The sequence below is a fragment of the Thunnus thynnus genome, chromosome 14, assembly GCF_963924715.1.
Source record: "Thunnus thynnus chromosome 14, fThuThy2.1, whole genome shotgun sequence".
In the NCBI taxonomy this organism is placed as follows: Eukaryota; Metazoa; Chordata; class Actinopteri; order Scombriformes; family Scombridae; genus Thunnus; species Thunnus thynnus.
In genome coordinates this window covers 2,788,000-2,804,012 of record NC_089530.1, presented here as the reverse complement: position 1 = coordinate 2,804,012, position 16,013 = coordinate 2,788,000, and the positions used below count along the sequence as shown (strand labels likewise).

The 16,013-nt window shown below is 38.7% G+C and overlaps 1 protein-coding gene across 2 annotated transcripts in view; it reads right to left on the bottom strand.

Annotated features, from left to right (window-relative positions):
- ttc27 (tetratricopeptide repeat domain 27) overlaps nt 1-16,013 on the bottom strand; it is a 103,701-nt gene that overhangs the window by 34,921 nt on the left and 52,767 nt on the right. For both annotated transcript variants that reach the window (XM_067609326.1, XM_067609325.1), the window contains exon 10: nt 5,680-5,793. In XM_067609326.1, the coding sequence (XP_067465427.1) occupies nt 5,680-5,793 (114 nt within the window). The remainder of the gene's footprint in view (nt 1-5,679; nt 5,794-16,013) is intronic.

Sequence of the window (16,013 nt, the reverse complement as noted above, 5' to 3'; positions counted from 1 at the left end):
GCAAGTAAATGGAACAGCGGACAATGAGGATTACTCATTTGGGGGATTAACATGAATCTATCTAGTGCAGCTGGTTTTTTTTCTTAATGTTACATGCACAGTATAAACACAATGTGCCATTTAAGAAATTCAGGTAAACCAGCAGTGAACATACAAAGAACATACTTATTATACACAAGGGTACACACTGTGACAGTGCAATGTGGGGAACTACTGCAGCTGAGAATCATTCCACTAAATGACTAGTACCATATTTCACAGTGATTATAGTGTACATTTACAGTGAAATCAATATACCAGTTTGCAGATGCATTTGTCAAATAAAGACCATTAAATTACATTTGTGCATTCACTGCTGATGTGATGGGAGCTCTTCACTGATCAAGATGTAAATCTTTAAAGGCGATCAGATGATTTCCAGTACAACTGAAATGGTATTTGTGATATTACAGTTTTTCAATATGTTGTCTTAAAATAAGCCAAAAACAGATTTTCAAACTGAGGCTTATTTTCAAAAGTCAGCTCTCACCTTGTTGATAGATTCTCAGTTATTCTCTAGCTCTCTCTTATGTACCCGTCCACTGTTGCAAAATTACAATTGCAAAAAACATCTGAGTCATAAAATTACAATAGAATCAATGTGAACCTACACTGGAGACAATGTACTCGAGAACCAGCTATGCAGGGGCTGCTGCAGATGATCGACTTCTTTTAGTCAGTGTGGCAATGTCCACCGGCTCCATGAGTGGAGCATCTCACGTTTCTGATGCATAAAATTTACTTGTGATATATGTAAATGCCTACATTTGTAGGCAATTGACTTTGAATTAATATTTAATGACACATTTCATTTGTTACTTGGTGTATGTAAATTTGCATGAAAGAGAGAAAAGCAAAAGGGGGAGGGAGGAAGCTGATGTCCAGCCTGTTAAACCTCCGTTCAGTCTCCTCCTGCTCTCTGTGATCACATATACCGTGTTTTAATGCAATATAGTTGTTCTCATTTGCATATTTTTCCGTTTCTGTTGTCAAACAACAAGTAAGAAATTATGATTTAATCAGAGTTCACAAATACTACCTGTTATTTTATAAAAGAGCAGAAATACAGCATTCACGTTACAAAGTAATCTACCAGGAATGTGCGCCTGCATGTTTTTGATTGGCCAACACTTGGCAACATTTTTTCCCCGCAGTCCTTTTGTTAGCATCCTGCTGCATTGATTGGTCTGAACATGGCCTAGGGCATAAGCTTACTGACATACTGTACATCTTAGTTGGCTAAACTAGACCAAGTTCGGCTTGCTCATGTTAACAAACTGTTAAATGTCTAGACAAATGGCTCAGTGACATGTTTACAGGGAGTATTTTAATGGGACATTTCTTCATTGGGGTGGTAAAGTGACCCAGACTAACCAATAACTGAGACAACGCAAGCATAAAGCAAAAGTTCACAAATCACAAGGTATCATGTTTATTATTTACTTAAGAAATTTTAAAAACTGCTTTTCACACCACTCACAACTTAATGGCCATAATAGCTTCTTCTGAACCTAAAAAAGAGGTCATATATTCATATACCACCAGGAAAAAGGAAAAAAAAAAAAAAACTTACCGTATAATCTCTAAACACATTAACCCTTTTCAAATGTTTTCATTACTTAATACAGCATTATGTTGATGTATGATATATTTCAAAAGTACAGGTTATTTCCAGTTTGTGCAGAGAAAAGAAGGATGGAGTGTGTTTCACTTGTTCAGTCTGGACCATTTCTAGGAAAGCACAACTACATAAAGTACATCTAAGAAAATGACATTTAGGGTTTACAATTGTACTCTCCAGTGCCCAGCCTCAAGCCTAAAAATGTTCAGAGAAAAAAAAAGAACAATCCTTGTTTTATTTCTTTCAGCATGACCACAGCGACTCCTTTTCCTGCCAGGTGTTTGAGTCTTATAGCTTCTTCACTGGCTTTTTCAAAATCCCATAATGCCGCCTGTGTTCCGTCTTTCAAGGATGTTATTGATCAACATCCAAAATAACATTTAGAGCTGAGGTGGATTAATGGTTTTGTTTGTTCTCTGGGCTGTTCTGAAAAGGAGAACAAGGTTACTCAATAACTCACTGGCAGTGTGATCCGAATCGAGCTCTGCAGCTCTTTTAACTTTGTTAATGGACTCACTAGTAATCTTGTTCTGGGAAGTAAAGTCTAAAACATCCACACGTGCAGATAATACTGGGATTACTCATGGTACTACATTTAACAAGAATAAAACTGAGGCTTTTAAACTGTTTGCACTGAGAATAAAACCCAGTGCTGAGTATGAATTTAGTGTAATAAAAGGAATACGCCCTTTGTTCGTAGTGTAGATAATGGATGTACATAATGTGTAAAATGGGGCAAATCTATGGAGACAATATTGTAGCTATATTATTTGTGTGTGGAGACTCACTAGTCAGGACATTTACATCTCTATCCTTCATCTCCCTAACCTGCTGCACATCCTTCCCATCTTGGTCCCTGTCTAGCCAATCTGTACAAGTCCTTTTCTCCTTCCTTAGTGTCCAACCTCTCATACAACTTACCATATACCTTTCCCTTAGCCTTCACCACCTCCCTCTTCACCTTATGCAGCATCTTCTTGTATTTTCTTCATCTCTCTGGCTATCCCACTTCTTCTCTGCCAACCTCCTCCTTCATATACTTTCCTGCACTTCCTCATTCCACCACCAAGACTTCTTGTCTTCCTATCTCTGTCCAGATGACATACCAAGCAACTCTTCACTACCACCAGAACTTGTCTTAACTCCTCCCTGAACTCCACACAACCATCTTACTTCTTCAAATTCCACCATTTGATCCTTGGCTCGGCCTTCCCTCTTTTCCCCAAAGTCGACGTTGCAGTCTCTAATCTCTTTCAGATTACATCTCCTGCATAAGACATAGTCCACCTGTGTGCACCTTGCTCCAATCTTAAGCTTCATTTATACTCTGGAGTGGACGTGCACACGGACAGTTGTGGACACCACAGACAGGTAGTTGTTCTCTTTATACTTCTTTCTGGGGTCCGCTTGGGGGATGTGTTCCACACATGCGCAGTATATTTTGGCATCTACAGGGAGACAGTGTTGTGACCACACGGACAAAACAAATTGCAGGTACACGGATGTCTGCACAGAGCCTACACGTACACCCTCTGATGACGAAATTTATGTCACATGGACCCTAGTGGAAACTATAATTTCAGCTTTATATGTCACCCTGTGCTCCTCCCTCTTCTTGAAAAATGTATTCACCACAGCCATTTGCATCCTTTTTGCAAAATCCACCACCATCTTTCCTTCCACCCCCTCTGGCAGATATCACAGCTTGCAAACACTTTTTGTAGCCAGCTAAAAGTCTTTCAGTTCTTGTATTTGGGATTTTCTCCCATTCTTCCTTGCAAAAGGCTTCTAGTTCTGCAATATTCTTGGGCCGTCTTGCATGCACAGCTCTTTTACGATCTACCCACAGATTTTTAATTATGTTTAAGTCTGGGGACTGTGAGTGCCATTCCAAATCTTCAGCTTGCGTCTCTTGAGGTAGTCCATGGTGGATTTCAAAGTATGTTTAGAATCATTATCTGGTTGTAGAAGCTATCCTCTTTTCAGCTTCAGCTTTTTCACAGATGGTATGATTTTGCTTCCAGAATTTGCTGGTATTTAGTGGAATCCATTCTTCCCTCCACCCATGCAATGTTTCCTTTGCCTCTGGCTGCAACACAACCCCAAAGCATGACAGATCCACCCCCATGTTTAAAAGTTGGCGAGGTGTTCTTTTCATGAAATGCTGCTCCTTTTTTTCTCCAAACATACCTTTGCTGATTGTGGCCAAAGAGTTCTATTTTAACTTCATCAGTCCACAGCACTTGTTTGCAAAATGCATCAGGCTTCTGTAGATATTCCATTGCATACTTCTGACGTTGGATTTTAGGATGATGCAGGTAAGGTTTTCTTCTACTCACTCTTCCATGAAGGTCCTGTTTGTGCACACATCACTGCAAGGTGGAACAGTGCACCACCACTCCCGAGTCTGCTAAACCATCTTACAGGATTTTTGCAGTCAAATGGGGGATTTGATTTGCCTTTCTGACCAGCATACCAACAGTTCTCTCCTAGAGTTTTCTAGGTCTTCCAGATCTCATCTTGACCTCCACAGTTGCCCTAAACTGCCATCTATTAATTACATTTCACACTGTGGAAACTGCAAGCTGACGCTTTGTTATCTTCTTGTAGCCTTCCCCTGCATTGTGGGCAACAATAACTTTCATTTTCAGAGTCTTTCACAGCTGTTTAGAGGAATCCATAGTTGCTGAGTGTTCGCACAAAGTTTGAAGAGTCAGAGTATTTGTAAAGCTGATTAAGGTCTGAGACCTTCTAAAAAGAATCTGAGACTTCAGAACATTTATGATGCCCAAACCTTTGCACATGCCACAATGATTTTTTTGTCAATGTATGACATAAAAAGTAACTATGCATTAATGTTTGTAGAAAATATTATGTTTTTTTCCATATCCTAAAGAGGCTGTGTTTACATCTTTTCAATTAAAAAAAAAAAAAAATCACCAAATTATTATTTGTCAAAGGATCCCCAAACTTTTACATACAACAGTATCTACCTTCCTTCTCTCCATCATATCAGCGAGCTCTCTCCCTTTACTAGTCATAGTGCCGACATTCAAAGTTCCGACTCTCACCTCCACACTCCTACCCTTCCTCCTCTTCCTCCGCCTCCTGACATGCTTTCCAACTCTCCTCCTTCGCCCAACAGTAGCATAGTTTCCACTGGCACCCTGCTGATCAATACCGGCGGCAGCCATTTGTAACCCGGGCCTCGACCGATCCGGTATGGAAATCTGATTTATGATCTGCATATTTGATTTGGCATAGGTTTTACGCCGGATGCCTTTCCTGACGCAACCCTCTCCATTTATCCAGGCTTGGGACCGGCACTAAGAATGCACTGGCTTGTGCATCCCCAGTGGCTGGGTTTTATTTATTTCTCACTATCCCTCCAAAATATTTGGATGTAGGCTAATAACTTTAGTGTTTTACTTCACAAAATACAAAAATTGATATAAAAGCCAAGTAGGCAGGAGAATTTGAAAGCATTGGACTCTCAGTAGAATAAATTAGCTTGTTCATTTGTTTATATGTAAACAAGTAGCTTTGCTAGGGTAATGTTTCAGTAAGCACACTGAAAAATGTATCATAAACCAGGTGTAGAGAATAACTAAAAGTCATAATTTTTTCACTGCCTAATTCATGATGGTTGCCTAACATCTCCACTGGACAGGTGTCTAAGGCTGGTTATAATCCTGTCATGTTGCTTTGTGGCAAGAAGCAACTCAAAATCTGCTTCCCATATGCTGGCTTCATTTGTGGGCACATGAAACATACAGTATATCAGAAAATGAATTCTACAATAACCTGTTTTGGTTTAGAAAATACTCTCTCCATATGGTAGGCACGTACAGGCCAAAGTTTTCCCCTAGTAGCTCAGACATTTTTCTGTCTTTATAAAAACACTATCTATAAGTAGAAAATGCAGATTGATTTTACATGTTAAAAAAAGGTTTCAAATGCTCCTGATGCTTGGACTCTTGATGAATCTATAAACACAACCCTCACACATATCTCCTTACCTGGGTTTGCATCATGGCTCTCTCAATACACCGAGATTTCCCTCTTTCCAGTTTGGCCCTGAGGCAGAGCGCTGTGACCTGTACAGCCCAGAATTTAGGTTGAGACAGTATACACTGCAGAAAGACACAAAGAGAAACAACATATTTTAGTCAGTATTAAATCATTGGAGATGCAAAACAAATCATGATGTGAGAATACAGGTTTGTCCAATTCTAGTGATTTAACAGAAGTCAGGTTTGGCTTGTTTACATGATGTCAGAGTATAGTCTTCTAAGAGTCCTGGTCTGCTCTGGTCACATAAGGCCAAAATCTTCCTCCAAATTGTAGATTATTTATCAGTTATATCAATTACTTATCAATTATAATTCTACAACCCATAGTTTTATCTGTTTGGTCAGGGCACAGGGTACAACCATGAGACAATGGAAGGCTGAGTAATGTTATGAGGTTTTTTTTGTTTGTTTGTTTGTTTTTTTAAATGTGAGACATGGATGCATGAGAGTGGCAAACTGCATGTGAGAGCAAGAGCAATTTTTCGTTCAAATTGATTCAGTCCCCTTGACCTAAAACAAATCAGTTTACCAGTACTCCTTGTGCCATGACACATCTGAATCCCAAATTTGGCAACATCTGAACAATGTACAATGTGATCCAAGAGAAAATTTGTGTTGTAGCCAACTGAACAAATTTAGTATGAAAAATCTGGAGCATATACCTAGTGTGCATTACACATTTATTGCCATTTGAAGAATGTATTGGTGACTTAAATATTCAAAAATGAGTGCCACATGTTGCGTTTGCACCAAAACTGGCTTGGTATATCTGGAGCACATTAAGGGTTGGTGTACCAGAGTTGGTTTCATTTTGAGAATTTTTTTGTGATATACAAAAATGTTTTTCCAAAAATGGCACTGTAAAACCAAAGCTCAAAGTCACATAGCTTGCAGGGTACATATTCAACAGTAAAGTGCTATGATGCAATCTGAATGCACAGCATTGATTTCAGTACCCTCTTTAAGACTAGCTACCTAAGTATATCTTCATAGCCTCAGATTTCACCCTTGAGAACTGTGGACTGGGGGATCAGCTGCCAAGTAACATCCTATTGAAACTAACTAAGAGTCTCAACAGTGTCCCAGAACCTCACTCTACTGCATGAGAGGAGCTCATTTAAAAAGTTGTTACAAGCTTCCACAGCTGTTGCTTACTACCATTTCTTAGCCCTCTTTTAATGGAAAAAAAAAATCACAGAGAAACAGTGAGGTACTGCAGAGATCGATAACACACAACCTGGTAGGAAAACAATTACAATACATAAGACCTAACTTCCCTTATCCTCTCCTTCTCCACATCTAAAGCAACACAGGGCTCAGCTGTCTGCGTGCTCTGCAGTGAGAAGTCAAGCAACCAGCTTCAGTGAGAACACCTAATTATTAAAACCTATTACAGCCTGAAAGTCTTTATCTGTGTGCTGTGGCGATAATCTGCTGTATAATAGCTGTGGCAGCTTAGTGGTGCAGCTTTAGATGAGCTGATTAAAGAGACAGGGGAGAGGGATATCCAGCAGATACACTGGCAGGTAGACAGCAGGGAGGATGACTACTATTTTATCTCTACTCAGGTTTTGGCATGACTTTAATGAGAACAAGTTATACAATAATGACTTTATGCATTCAGTATATTGATGACAATGGAAATATGCAATGAAAGTGATACATGGTTTTAGGTGAGATGAACAAACACTAATGATGTTTGTGGATGCTTAGCGACTCTTGCTGGAGTCATTAGTGCAACAGTAAATTGTCCTAATTATGCAGTTATTCCTCTAGCAAAATCAATCATAGAGCAATTAAAATCAAATGATAAGGCAGGCTAAGCATTTGTCACACGACTATTAACACAAATGAGCAATAAGCGCTTCTCAAAAGCAATGAGAGTTAAGTTATTATCACACTAACATATAAAAAAACTTCTCATGAGATCAAATTCATTTGGAATTCATTTCTCCTAACATGACATGACCAGACATGTTGGAAAACGACAGGAATGACCAGATTAGATAAAATTAGATAGATGCCCAGTGGGTTAAATATGTATACTGAACACTGAAATGCAGGTGCAGCTTAACCAAATATGGCACACCTTATTTTAGTTACTGGATCTAAAACTAAGGATCCTTGTTCAACACTATTAAGTTAAGTTATTGTTATATAGTTTATAATTTAGTTATTGATATGGTATGAATAAGTTTAACTGAAAGAATGTGACTCCTGAAGTTAACATGATGTGATTAGGTAGATCATTTTACTAAACCAGACTTATCATTGTTGATGATGTTGGAACTATTACAACTACAAACTCAGGTAGCTTAATGAAAATGCTAACATGCTGATGTTTGAGTAGAGACAGATTTTTGGCACAATTTCATCTACTTCCATGGTGCACAAAGAAGAGAAAACTGGCAAAACTCTGTGGTGACGTCTTTAGGCTCTGGTGCCCCTGCCAACCCCTGCATTTCTGATTGTCTGACTGCTTGTGGTCCTATCCCAACATGACTTCTTTTTAGTAATGTCACCACATTCCCAGATCTCCAGTAATTAATTTGGTATGCAATGGAATTACTGACAGCAATAACCAAAACTATAGAAATAAGACCCAAGTTACAATGACTGGAATTAAAAAAATATAAGATCACCAACTTCAATGAGGTTTAGTCTGAGTCTTATGAAGATTACAGCTACTTAGTAGTCTTAAAGCACCAAAAAAAAAAAAAAAGTCTCCAGAATTCAGACCGTCATCTTCAGTGTCTGCGAGCCTCATTTGAGTGTCTAATTTTAAGAGACAAGGACGCATTTCAATACCCAAAGCACCTCTCTCAACTATGATGTGACTCAGTTTAGAGGAGACACTGTTTTGTTTGGTAGCAGACTTGGCTTGGCAGAGTGAGGAATAATTTGTTTTGAGGTGCTGGGTATGGTGATCAAAACTGAGCAGACGTGAAAGGCATCCAGACTGAACCTTCTGGGACGGGCTGCACAGAGTGCACTGAGCTGTATAAATACATTCAGATGTGACAGAGGAGACATGGCAAGCTGTGTCAGATGGGAGCGACACTGAAATTTGTGACTTGGCTGTGATTTTTCAGTGGAATATAGAGATGATGTACAGTCTATTAATTTGTCATTAAGTGCAGAAGACCGTAAATTCTCAAATAGTGGCCGGGTCTTCATTTTCCAAAACTAGAGAGAAAACCAGGTCTTAATTTCTAATTTCTCCTGTTTTAAATGTGTATTTTATCCCATTTTAATTTGCTGTTGTCAGTATAATTTACATTTCCACATAACTAAATCCTTCAGTACAATAACAGAGTCATGTTATGCTAACCGCTCTTCTGCTCTGAGTTTCAGAAATACTGTTTTCATTCACTCATTATTTCCACTCGCTTCTACTTTATAGTTTTTTGATCCCTGTTAAGTTATCATTGAAGAACACATTTTGACAGACGTTTCACATGAAAAGCCTTCCAGTGGCTCAGAGAGCATAATCCCTCCCTTTCCTTGTTTGTTGGCTTTTAATTTGAAATATTTGCAGGAAATGTTGGATTTCATTGACAGTATCTTTACAGCAACTGCAAAAAACAGCAAGGTGGAACCAATTAGAAGTATTCAGTGGATAAAAAAGAGTATAATTGTTACAGAGAGAAACTGAGAGCAACGGATTAGTGAGTATGACATGACTGATGTGTGATCTGTCATGTGATCACAGTATAGGTTATTCCACTATCCTCAATGGTTTTACACAGCACTTGTAACGACTGGCCTGTATTTGTTTACACTGATGCCTGCAAATTTAAGACTCTGCTATTAATTGTTTTAGTTCTTGCTTGAGCATTAAGGACAATTTAAGATTGATAATAACGTTCTAATAGATTTCACTTGAAACTTCTAAAACTAATTTTAATTTATCTATATCATACACATGATATGTATAAATAATGTTCTGTACATGATAGCAGCAGTGAGCTGGGATGTCCAGAGATCTATGGTATGACCGCCATAACAACTCCAGGACAATAAATTAACCTCCACAGCTACTTATACTTTCTCTCTGACACTGGATATCCAAAATCAATATTTGTCTTTCAAAATGGACGTGTTCCTTCAGCCCAGTGCTGAATTATGAGCCACTTATGAGCAGTACAATAGGCTGGATCAGACAGACAATCAGACAGATAGACCTGGACGCAAGTCAGATGCCTAAAGCCTCTTTGTTTGACTTCCAGCAGCTGTTGGTATGTTGATGAGCTGGATCAACCCACTGCCTTTGCTGACGGAACCTCTGAACCTCTTCTCTACAAGATGTGGATAGAATCCAAAAGGTCTTGGCAGTCAGGCAGCTTTCCCCTCTCGGAGATGACATAACCTGATTCATATTGGTAGATAGTGCCTGCAAAGTGACTGCTGCTGTATGTGGGTGAAAAGCCTTCAAGGAAAGCCTGCATAATAACTGACATCAGCGCTACGTCCAGATGGTCCTTCAGGAAGGCGGCACAAGTCGGGTATTGATGAAGACAGCCAGACATGTGACAACCATCTAACCAGCCTGCAGATTCCTGGATCTACATGTAGGCTGGGAAGATGCCTGCTCACAGAGCCAGCAGCTGCCTGCAGCACTCCAATCCCACGCAGTGACAATACAACATATGTTGCCAGCTCATTGTTCAAACTGAGCTCACAGCTGGATGGATGGATGGATGACAACCCACAGTCCAACTTTGGATAAAGTAGTGAGCACAAAATAGGCTGAATACTACATGTCAAAACTGTACCCACAAAAATGTATTTTTCAACCCAAAGTATCATTTGGATATCAGCATTAGATAAAATATGGATGATTAGATGTATGTTGGATTTTCTGACCAGAAACCAGAGCAAAGGAATTCAAATAAGGTTCTGAGATGAGCAAAAATGTATTTTACAGTTTATTTTCAAAAAAATCAATGTGCATGATCATACATGCACATTGCTTCCTTTGATGTATGTATGTATGTATGTATGTATGTATGTATGTATGTATGTATGTATGTATGTATTGCTTTCAAATTAACTTCATAAAATCTGAATGCAAAATGATCAGGTGTGCTTTTGGTACATTATTCCTTCCTTTTGCAAAATTACAATAAATTGTAAATATAATGTTTGCTGTGTTAACAAAAATAGACAACAACATGCAAAAGTCTTTAAATCTGGTATCATATGTTGTCTGTCTGCTGGCCTGCATTGCCAAACAGCTTATTCTCTGGCAGCTGTTGGATTGATTGAAGTATATCTGTTCTAACAACAGAATTTTAAAACCTTTCTGAGCCAAAACTCCACAAGTCAGTGGAGTCAAAATCAAACTCAGGTTGTAAGTCAGCTTTTATCAAGTCTGAAAATCTAACTGAAAACACTTTTTTTTGTGTTTTTAAAATTTTATCATTATTATTTTTTTATTAAAAGAAAAAAAAGGCCTTTTCTTCTCAGTGGCTGGAGGGGCGGGTCGGTATCTGTTTGATTGGCAGCAGCTGGCAGGCTGAGCTCCAGCACAGGAATGACAGACCTGCTGTAACTACAAGTCATGGGCAGACTGTATCATTAGCAGTGGTATTGAAAATTCAAGTATTGTTGGCTGTATGGAAACAAGCTCTCCATCTACGTAGATAGATCACTCACAGTATTCTGTTTAATTAATGCAAATATAGAAGGCACCATCATGAAAACAAAACTTCATGACAGTGCCCCCCATATTAAAATTTCTCCCTTTTGGTTTGGTTTGGTTTGCTGTAGCAGACAAAAACATGCAATCTAATTTCAGTTGACTTGAAGTTTTAAGATTTTGGCAGCGTGTCTAACATTGTACAATGTACATAGTTTAAGTTTAAAGTCAAGAGGTTGTGATAAGTAGCACAACAAGCTAGCAAAAACGGACACAGAACAGCTTTCCTGTGAATGCACAGTGTCTGCCTGAAGTTGAACTACTCTCACTGAAAACATAATCACTGCCATTAGTCTTTGGAGCAGTTCCTAAACAAACTAACAGTCATCCAGGCCAAGGAACATGTCACCCATAAAAACAGTGTGGCTCAGTGATGGAAGTGTACAGCACAGAGGAATAAGATATATCAGGCTTTGGATATACACACAATACTTGTAAGTAGATCAATTCATTCTTGGTTTGTTCTGAATATGAGATTTGTTCACATATTCTTTAACATGTGAAAAGAAGTCACTGTGTGTAGAAAGTAGAGCGAGAGGAGAGACTCACACCTTTCAATTAGTGTCTTTATCTCCTCTCACTCTCCTTCACCTCCTTCCTCTTTAATTAACTGACTTGTGTCTGGCAAAGGGTGGGAGTAGCCAGGCAAGAGACGGAGAAAATATTTGCCTTAGCAGGACAGAAAAGAAAAACTGCCAAAGAATAGAGCGCATTACAACCGACAACACCTTCCTTCAGGAGAAAACTGCCATTTCACAAAGTTGGGTCGAGGATAGTCAGAGTTTAGAGCCTTTTATTTCTGTCCACATCAAGACTACTGAGATGTTACCATTTAAAATATCCCTTTCAGACAGTCTGTATTCCAGATACCCAAGGTTGAGCTAAAATAACTGGTTAAATTTTTCAAATAAATAAATTTAAATAAAACATTTAAAAAAAAAATTTAAAAAAATGGCACCACAATAATGTTTTAACAGCAAGTAAAGTGTAACCATCTCCAAAAATCTCAAACCTCTGACACAGGTCTATTAAGGAAAAACGACCTCTCCACACTGCAGTATAGGGCTGTATATACTGTGAGTGTGCATGTGTCCAATGAGATCAAGGATTGTGGGCAGTTTAAGTGGATTCAGACCACAGAAGCAGCACGCAAACAAATGGGGTCCAAGGCTGTCACAGTCCACCATTATTACTCCAGCAGTAATAGAAAATATAATGTATAGACATAGCTGGTTAAAAAAGGGTCAATAACAGGAAATACATCATCGATAAGAATAATGTAAGTTCAGTCTCTGAGATCCTGAGCCCTGGAATATCTCTACCTGGAATATCTCTAATATTTGATGAGATTTGATGAGACACCAAAAATGTCAAGTGGCAATACAGGAATAGTCAGGGGATCATCAAAGTCATTACAATTTATTCCCTCAAGAAACATGAATATCTCTACCAAATCTCATGGTAATCCATCAAACAGTTGAAGGGATATTTTACGTAAAAACAAACATGTCAAACTTGCACTAGTGGCACTACAGTCAGAGGATCACCAAAGCTTCATCCACTAGGGACCAGGAATGTCTGTAAAGATGTATGGATCACTGGAGTAGACTGACCAACAGACACTGCCACCCTTAAAGGTAACACTACTAGCATGGCTAAAAAGTGCACCAAGATGAAACATAAAAAGCTCTGATGGAATCACTGTTGAAGTTTCCTGTAAGAAAAGCAGGCTTTGGCTTAAAGAGGATGACTTCTGTCCAGCGTGAAGGATTTGGATTTCAGGGAGATTAGGTGCAATAATTACCAGTGTGCTTTTACATTTTTTCCTTTTTAAACAGTGTTGAAAATTCTGCCAGGTTGATATAATACAAGGAGTTTACCAAGTCCTTTAAAAGTATTCACACTTATCCCCTTTACACTGAATCCTTCAGGTACTCATCAATACCAGGGTTTTTCTTGAAGACAGCCGTCTCCGTCAAAATCAGGGTCCCCACGGATCCTTTAAAAGTCTTAAAATAGATTTTTTTGTAATTCAAGGCTCAAAAATGTCTCAAAATATCTTCATTGAAGATATTTTAATAGGGGAGGTATTGAATTTTGTTATGTACAAAAACAATGAGGATAAATATTTTAACGTAATAACGTAATAATTCCAGCCCTGTTGCAGAGCAACAACTGACATTAACACGTGAAGGCAAGTTCAAAGAAACGCAATGTGAACTTTATGAAGCTTCCCTATTTGGCAAAACTCAGGTATTTTTTTATTTCAGCTGTCACGCTTTCATGCTTGTAAGATGAAATTGACTGGAAAGTCCTCCTTCTTCTGAACAAAAGAAGGCCAAAGAGGCCTACAGCTGCAGCAGCGGAGGGGAATTCTGGATAATTCAATCTTATAGAGGCCAATATATAAATATCTGAACCGAATTTCATCACAATCCAGCCAACATTTGTCGAGATATCATATATGTTGAAGTCTGGACCCAAGTGGTGGACCAGGAATGCATTGACAGTTTTTATGCATTACACTGTGTTCTGGGTGACACTATAAGTAGCAGGTGAATCAAGGCTGGAACATTTTTTCTTCGGAAAATCATAGTATATAGTAATCTGGTGGTGAAGTAGTGATTCCAAGTTCTCTATTCTTATAATTCGTCAATCATCAAATTCAACATTTTGCAAATGCCAAACTCATTTGCAAAGCAGCAAGTGATCTCTTTCAAACTTCTGAATCGACAGTGGCCTCCAGTATGCGTTACCTTAGGCAATGTGGCAGTGCTTACTGAATCTGAACAAGATAATTACTTTTGTTGTGTTGAGATTAACTGATTAACTTTCATCACATTTAGATTTCAACTCTCTAGAATGGCTGTGTTAACATTTGGCAGCCAGAATCTCTGCTTTATCCCAAACTACACAAAGAAAAGACATGATAGATACAACTAGCCCAAAGCTGCAGCACTGTGGGCTTACTTTGAATCTTTCAAAAGGAAATTGTCACAGCACTTTCAAGAGTACTGAAGAAGCAGATAAGTACATATCTTAATAAGCAGGGATTTGATTGGTGCATTATTTATTTTGTTAATTTAATATTCTTTTCCTCTGATTAACGTCAAAAATATGAGTCAACTATATTCCTTTTCTTTTAAAATCCACACCGACTGCTCTTTTTGATCTGTTTCTGGAGAGTTCCAGGTATCCATGACTTGTCCATCTCACCGGAGAGACACCCTTCTGTTCCCAGATCAGGATGTGTTATGCAACTTTCTACATGTTGAAAACTTCGATCAAGGCTCACAGTTTAACTTTAAGTAATGAGAACTTTTTAGTAGCATTGCTTACATACAGACAACCCAAATTTTGTCCCCACTGTCCAAGACCTACAGAAGTCATCCTGAATCAAAAGATGATGAGAAACACAAGTTAAGCTTTGGTTGGCTGAAACTGTTATGTGAGATTGGGTCAATCTTTCAGTGAAACACAGGCACCACTGCATAAAAATTAACTCACGGATTCAAAGGACCAAAAAGCAAAGACAAAGAATTACTAGTTGTGATGGAATATGTTCATAGTGTGATTCAAAATAATTTTACTGTTATACTCTTGCTATAGAGAGGTTATAGAGGCTGTTATATAGAGAAGACAGGACCTCTAACAACATCAACAGTATCTATAATTTGAAGTAATACAATGTGTACAACTTGTATTCTTTCCATATACAGTGGCTTGATGTTATTGTTTTGGTAAGATAAAGATAGGCATCTCCTGGGGTTAATTTTGAGCAGAAACGCTAGCATGATTAGGCCATCATTTAATTTTCCTTCCACCTTGCCTCCTCCACAAAAACAGTTAGCACAAAAGCAACGACCAGCTAAAGAAATAGATACACCCCCAGGGAATTCTGAATTTCCTCTCTTTTTCCACTGTTGGGATAACCCTAACCCTGACTTGAAAAGAGGGAACAGAGACACGATGCATGAGTGTTTCTCTCCGTGTTTATCTGCGATCCTAAATGAACTGAAACCAACGTGAGCTCAGTGCTCAGCTCTTGACCCAAGAGGAGGTTCGCCTATACCTACGCTGTGGTGGACTGACGGAGGAAAGTGGGCTGAGTTCTCCAGGGTGTGTGGGAACCAGAGGCATTCAGTTTATGTTGTGGCCTGTAAGCAGCTGGTACAGCCAGAAAACCTTGGCAAATCTCCTGGACTTGTGTCATGACACTTGTCTTCAAAACGCTAATCAGAGCAGAATGTATGTATGTGTGGGACCTGTAGTGTCTGAATGGCATTTCTTTTCTGTAAAGTACTATACTTAAATTATTGTGTGTTCAACAATGAAACTCACACATACACAGTCAGAGACCAGCATGCCAACATATGCATACATGCCTTCAGTCCATATATCATGAAATGATACCATAGGCATGAAAATCTCAGACAATGTGATTCTGCTTCTGTATCCGAACTTGTCATGTCTTGTCATTCAACTTTATACATTGCCTTCACTATCAAATGTCATGGAAAATGCCCACAGTAACTGGTTATTATCATTAAGTCTTTATGTCCCATCAATAGATCTGAGC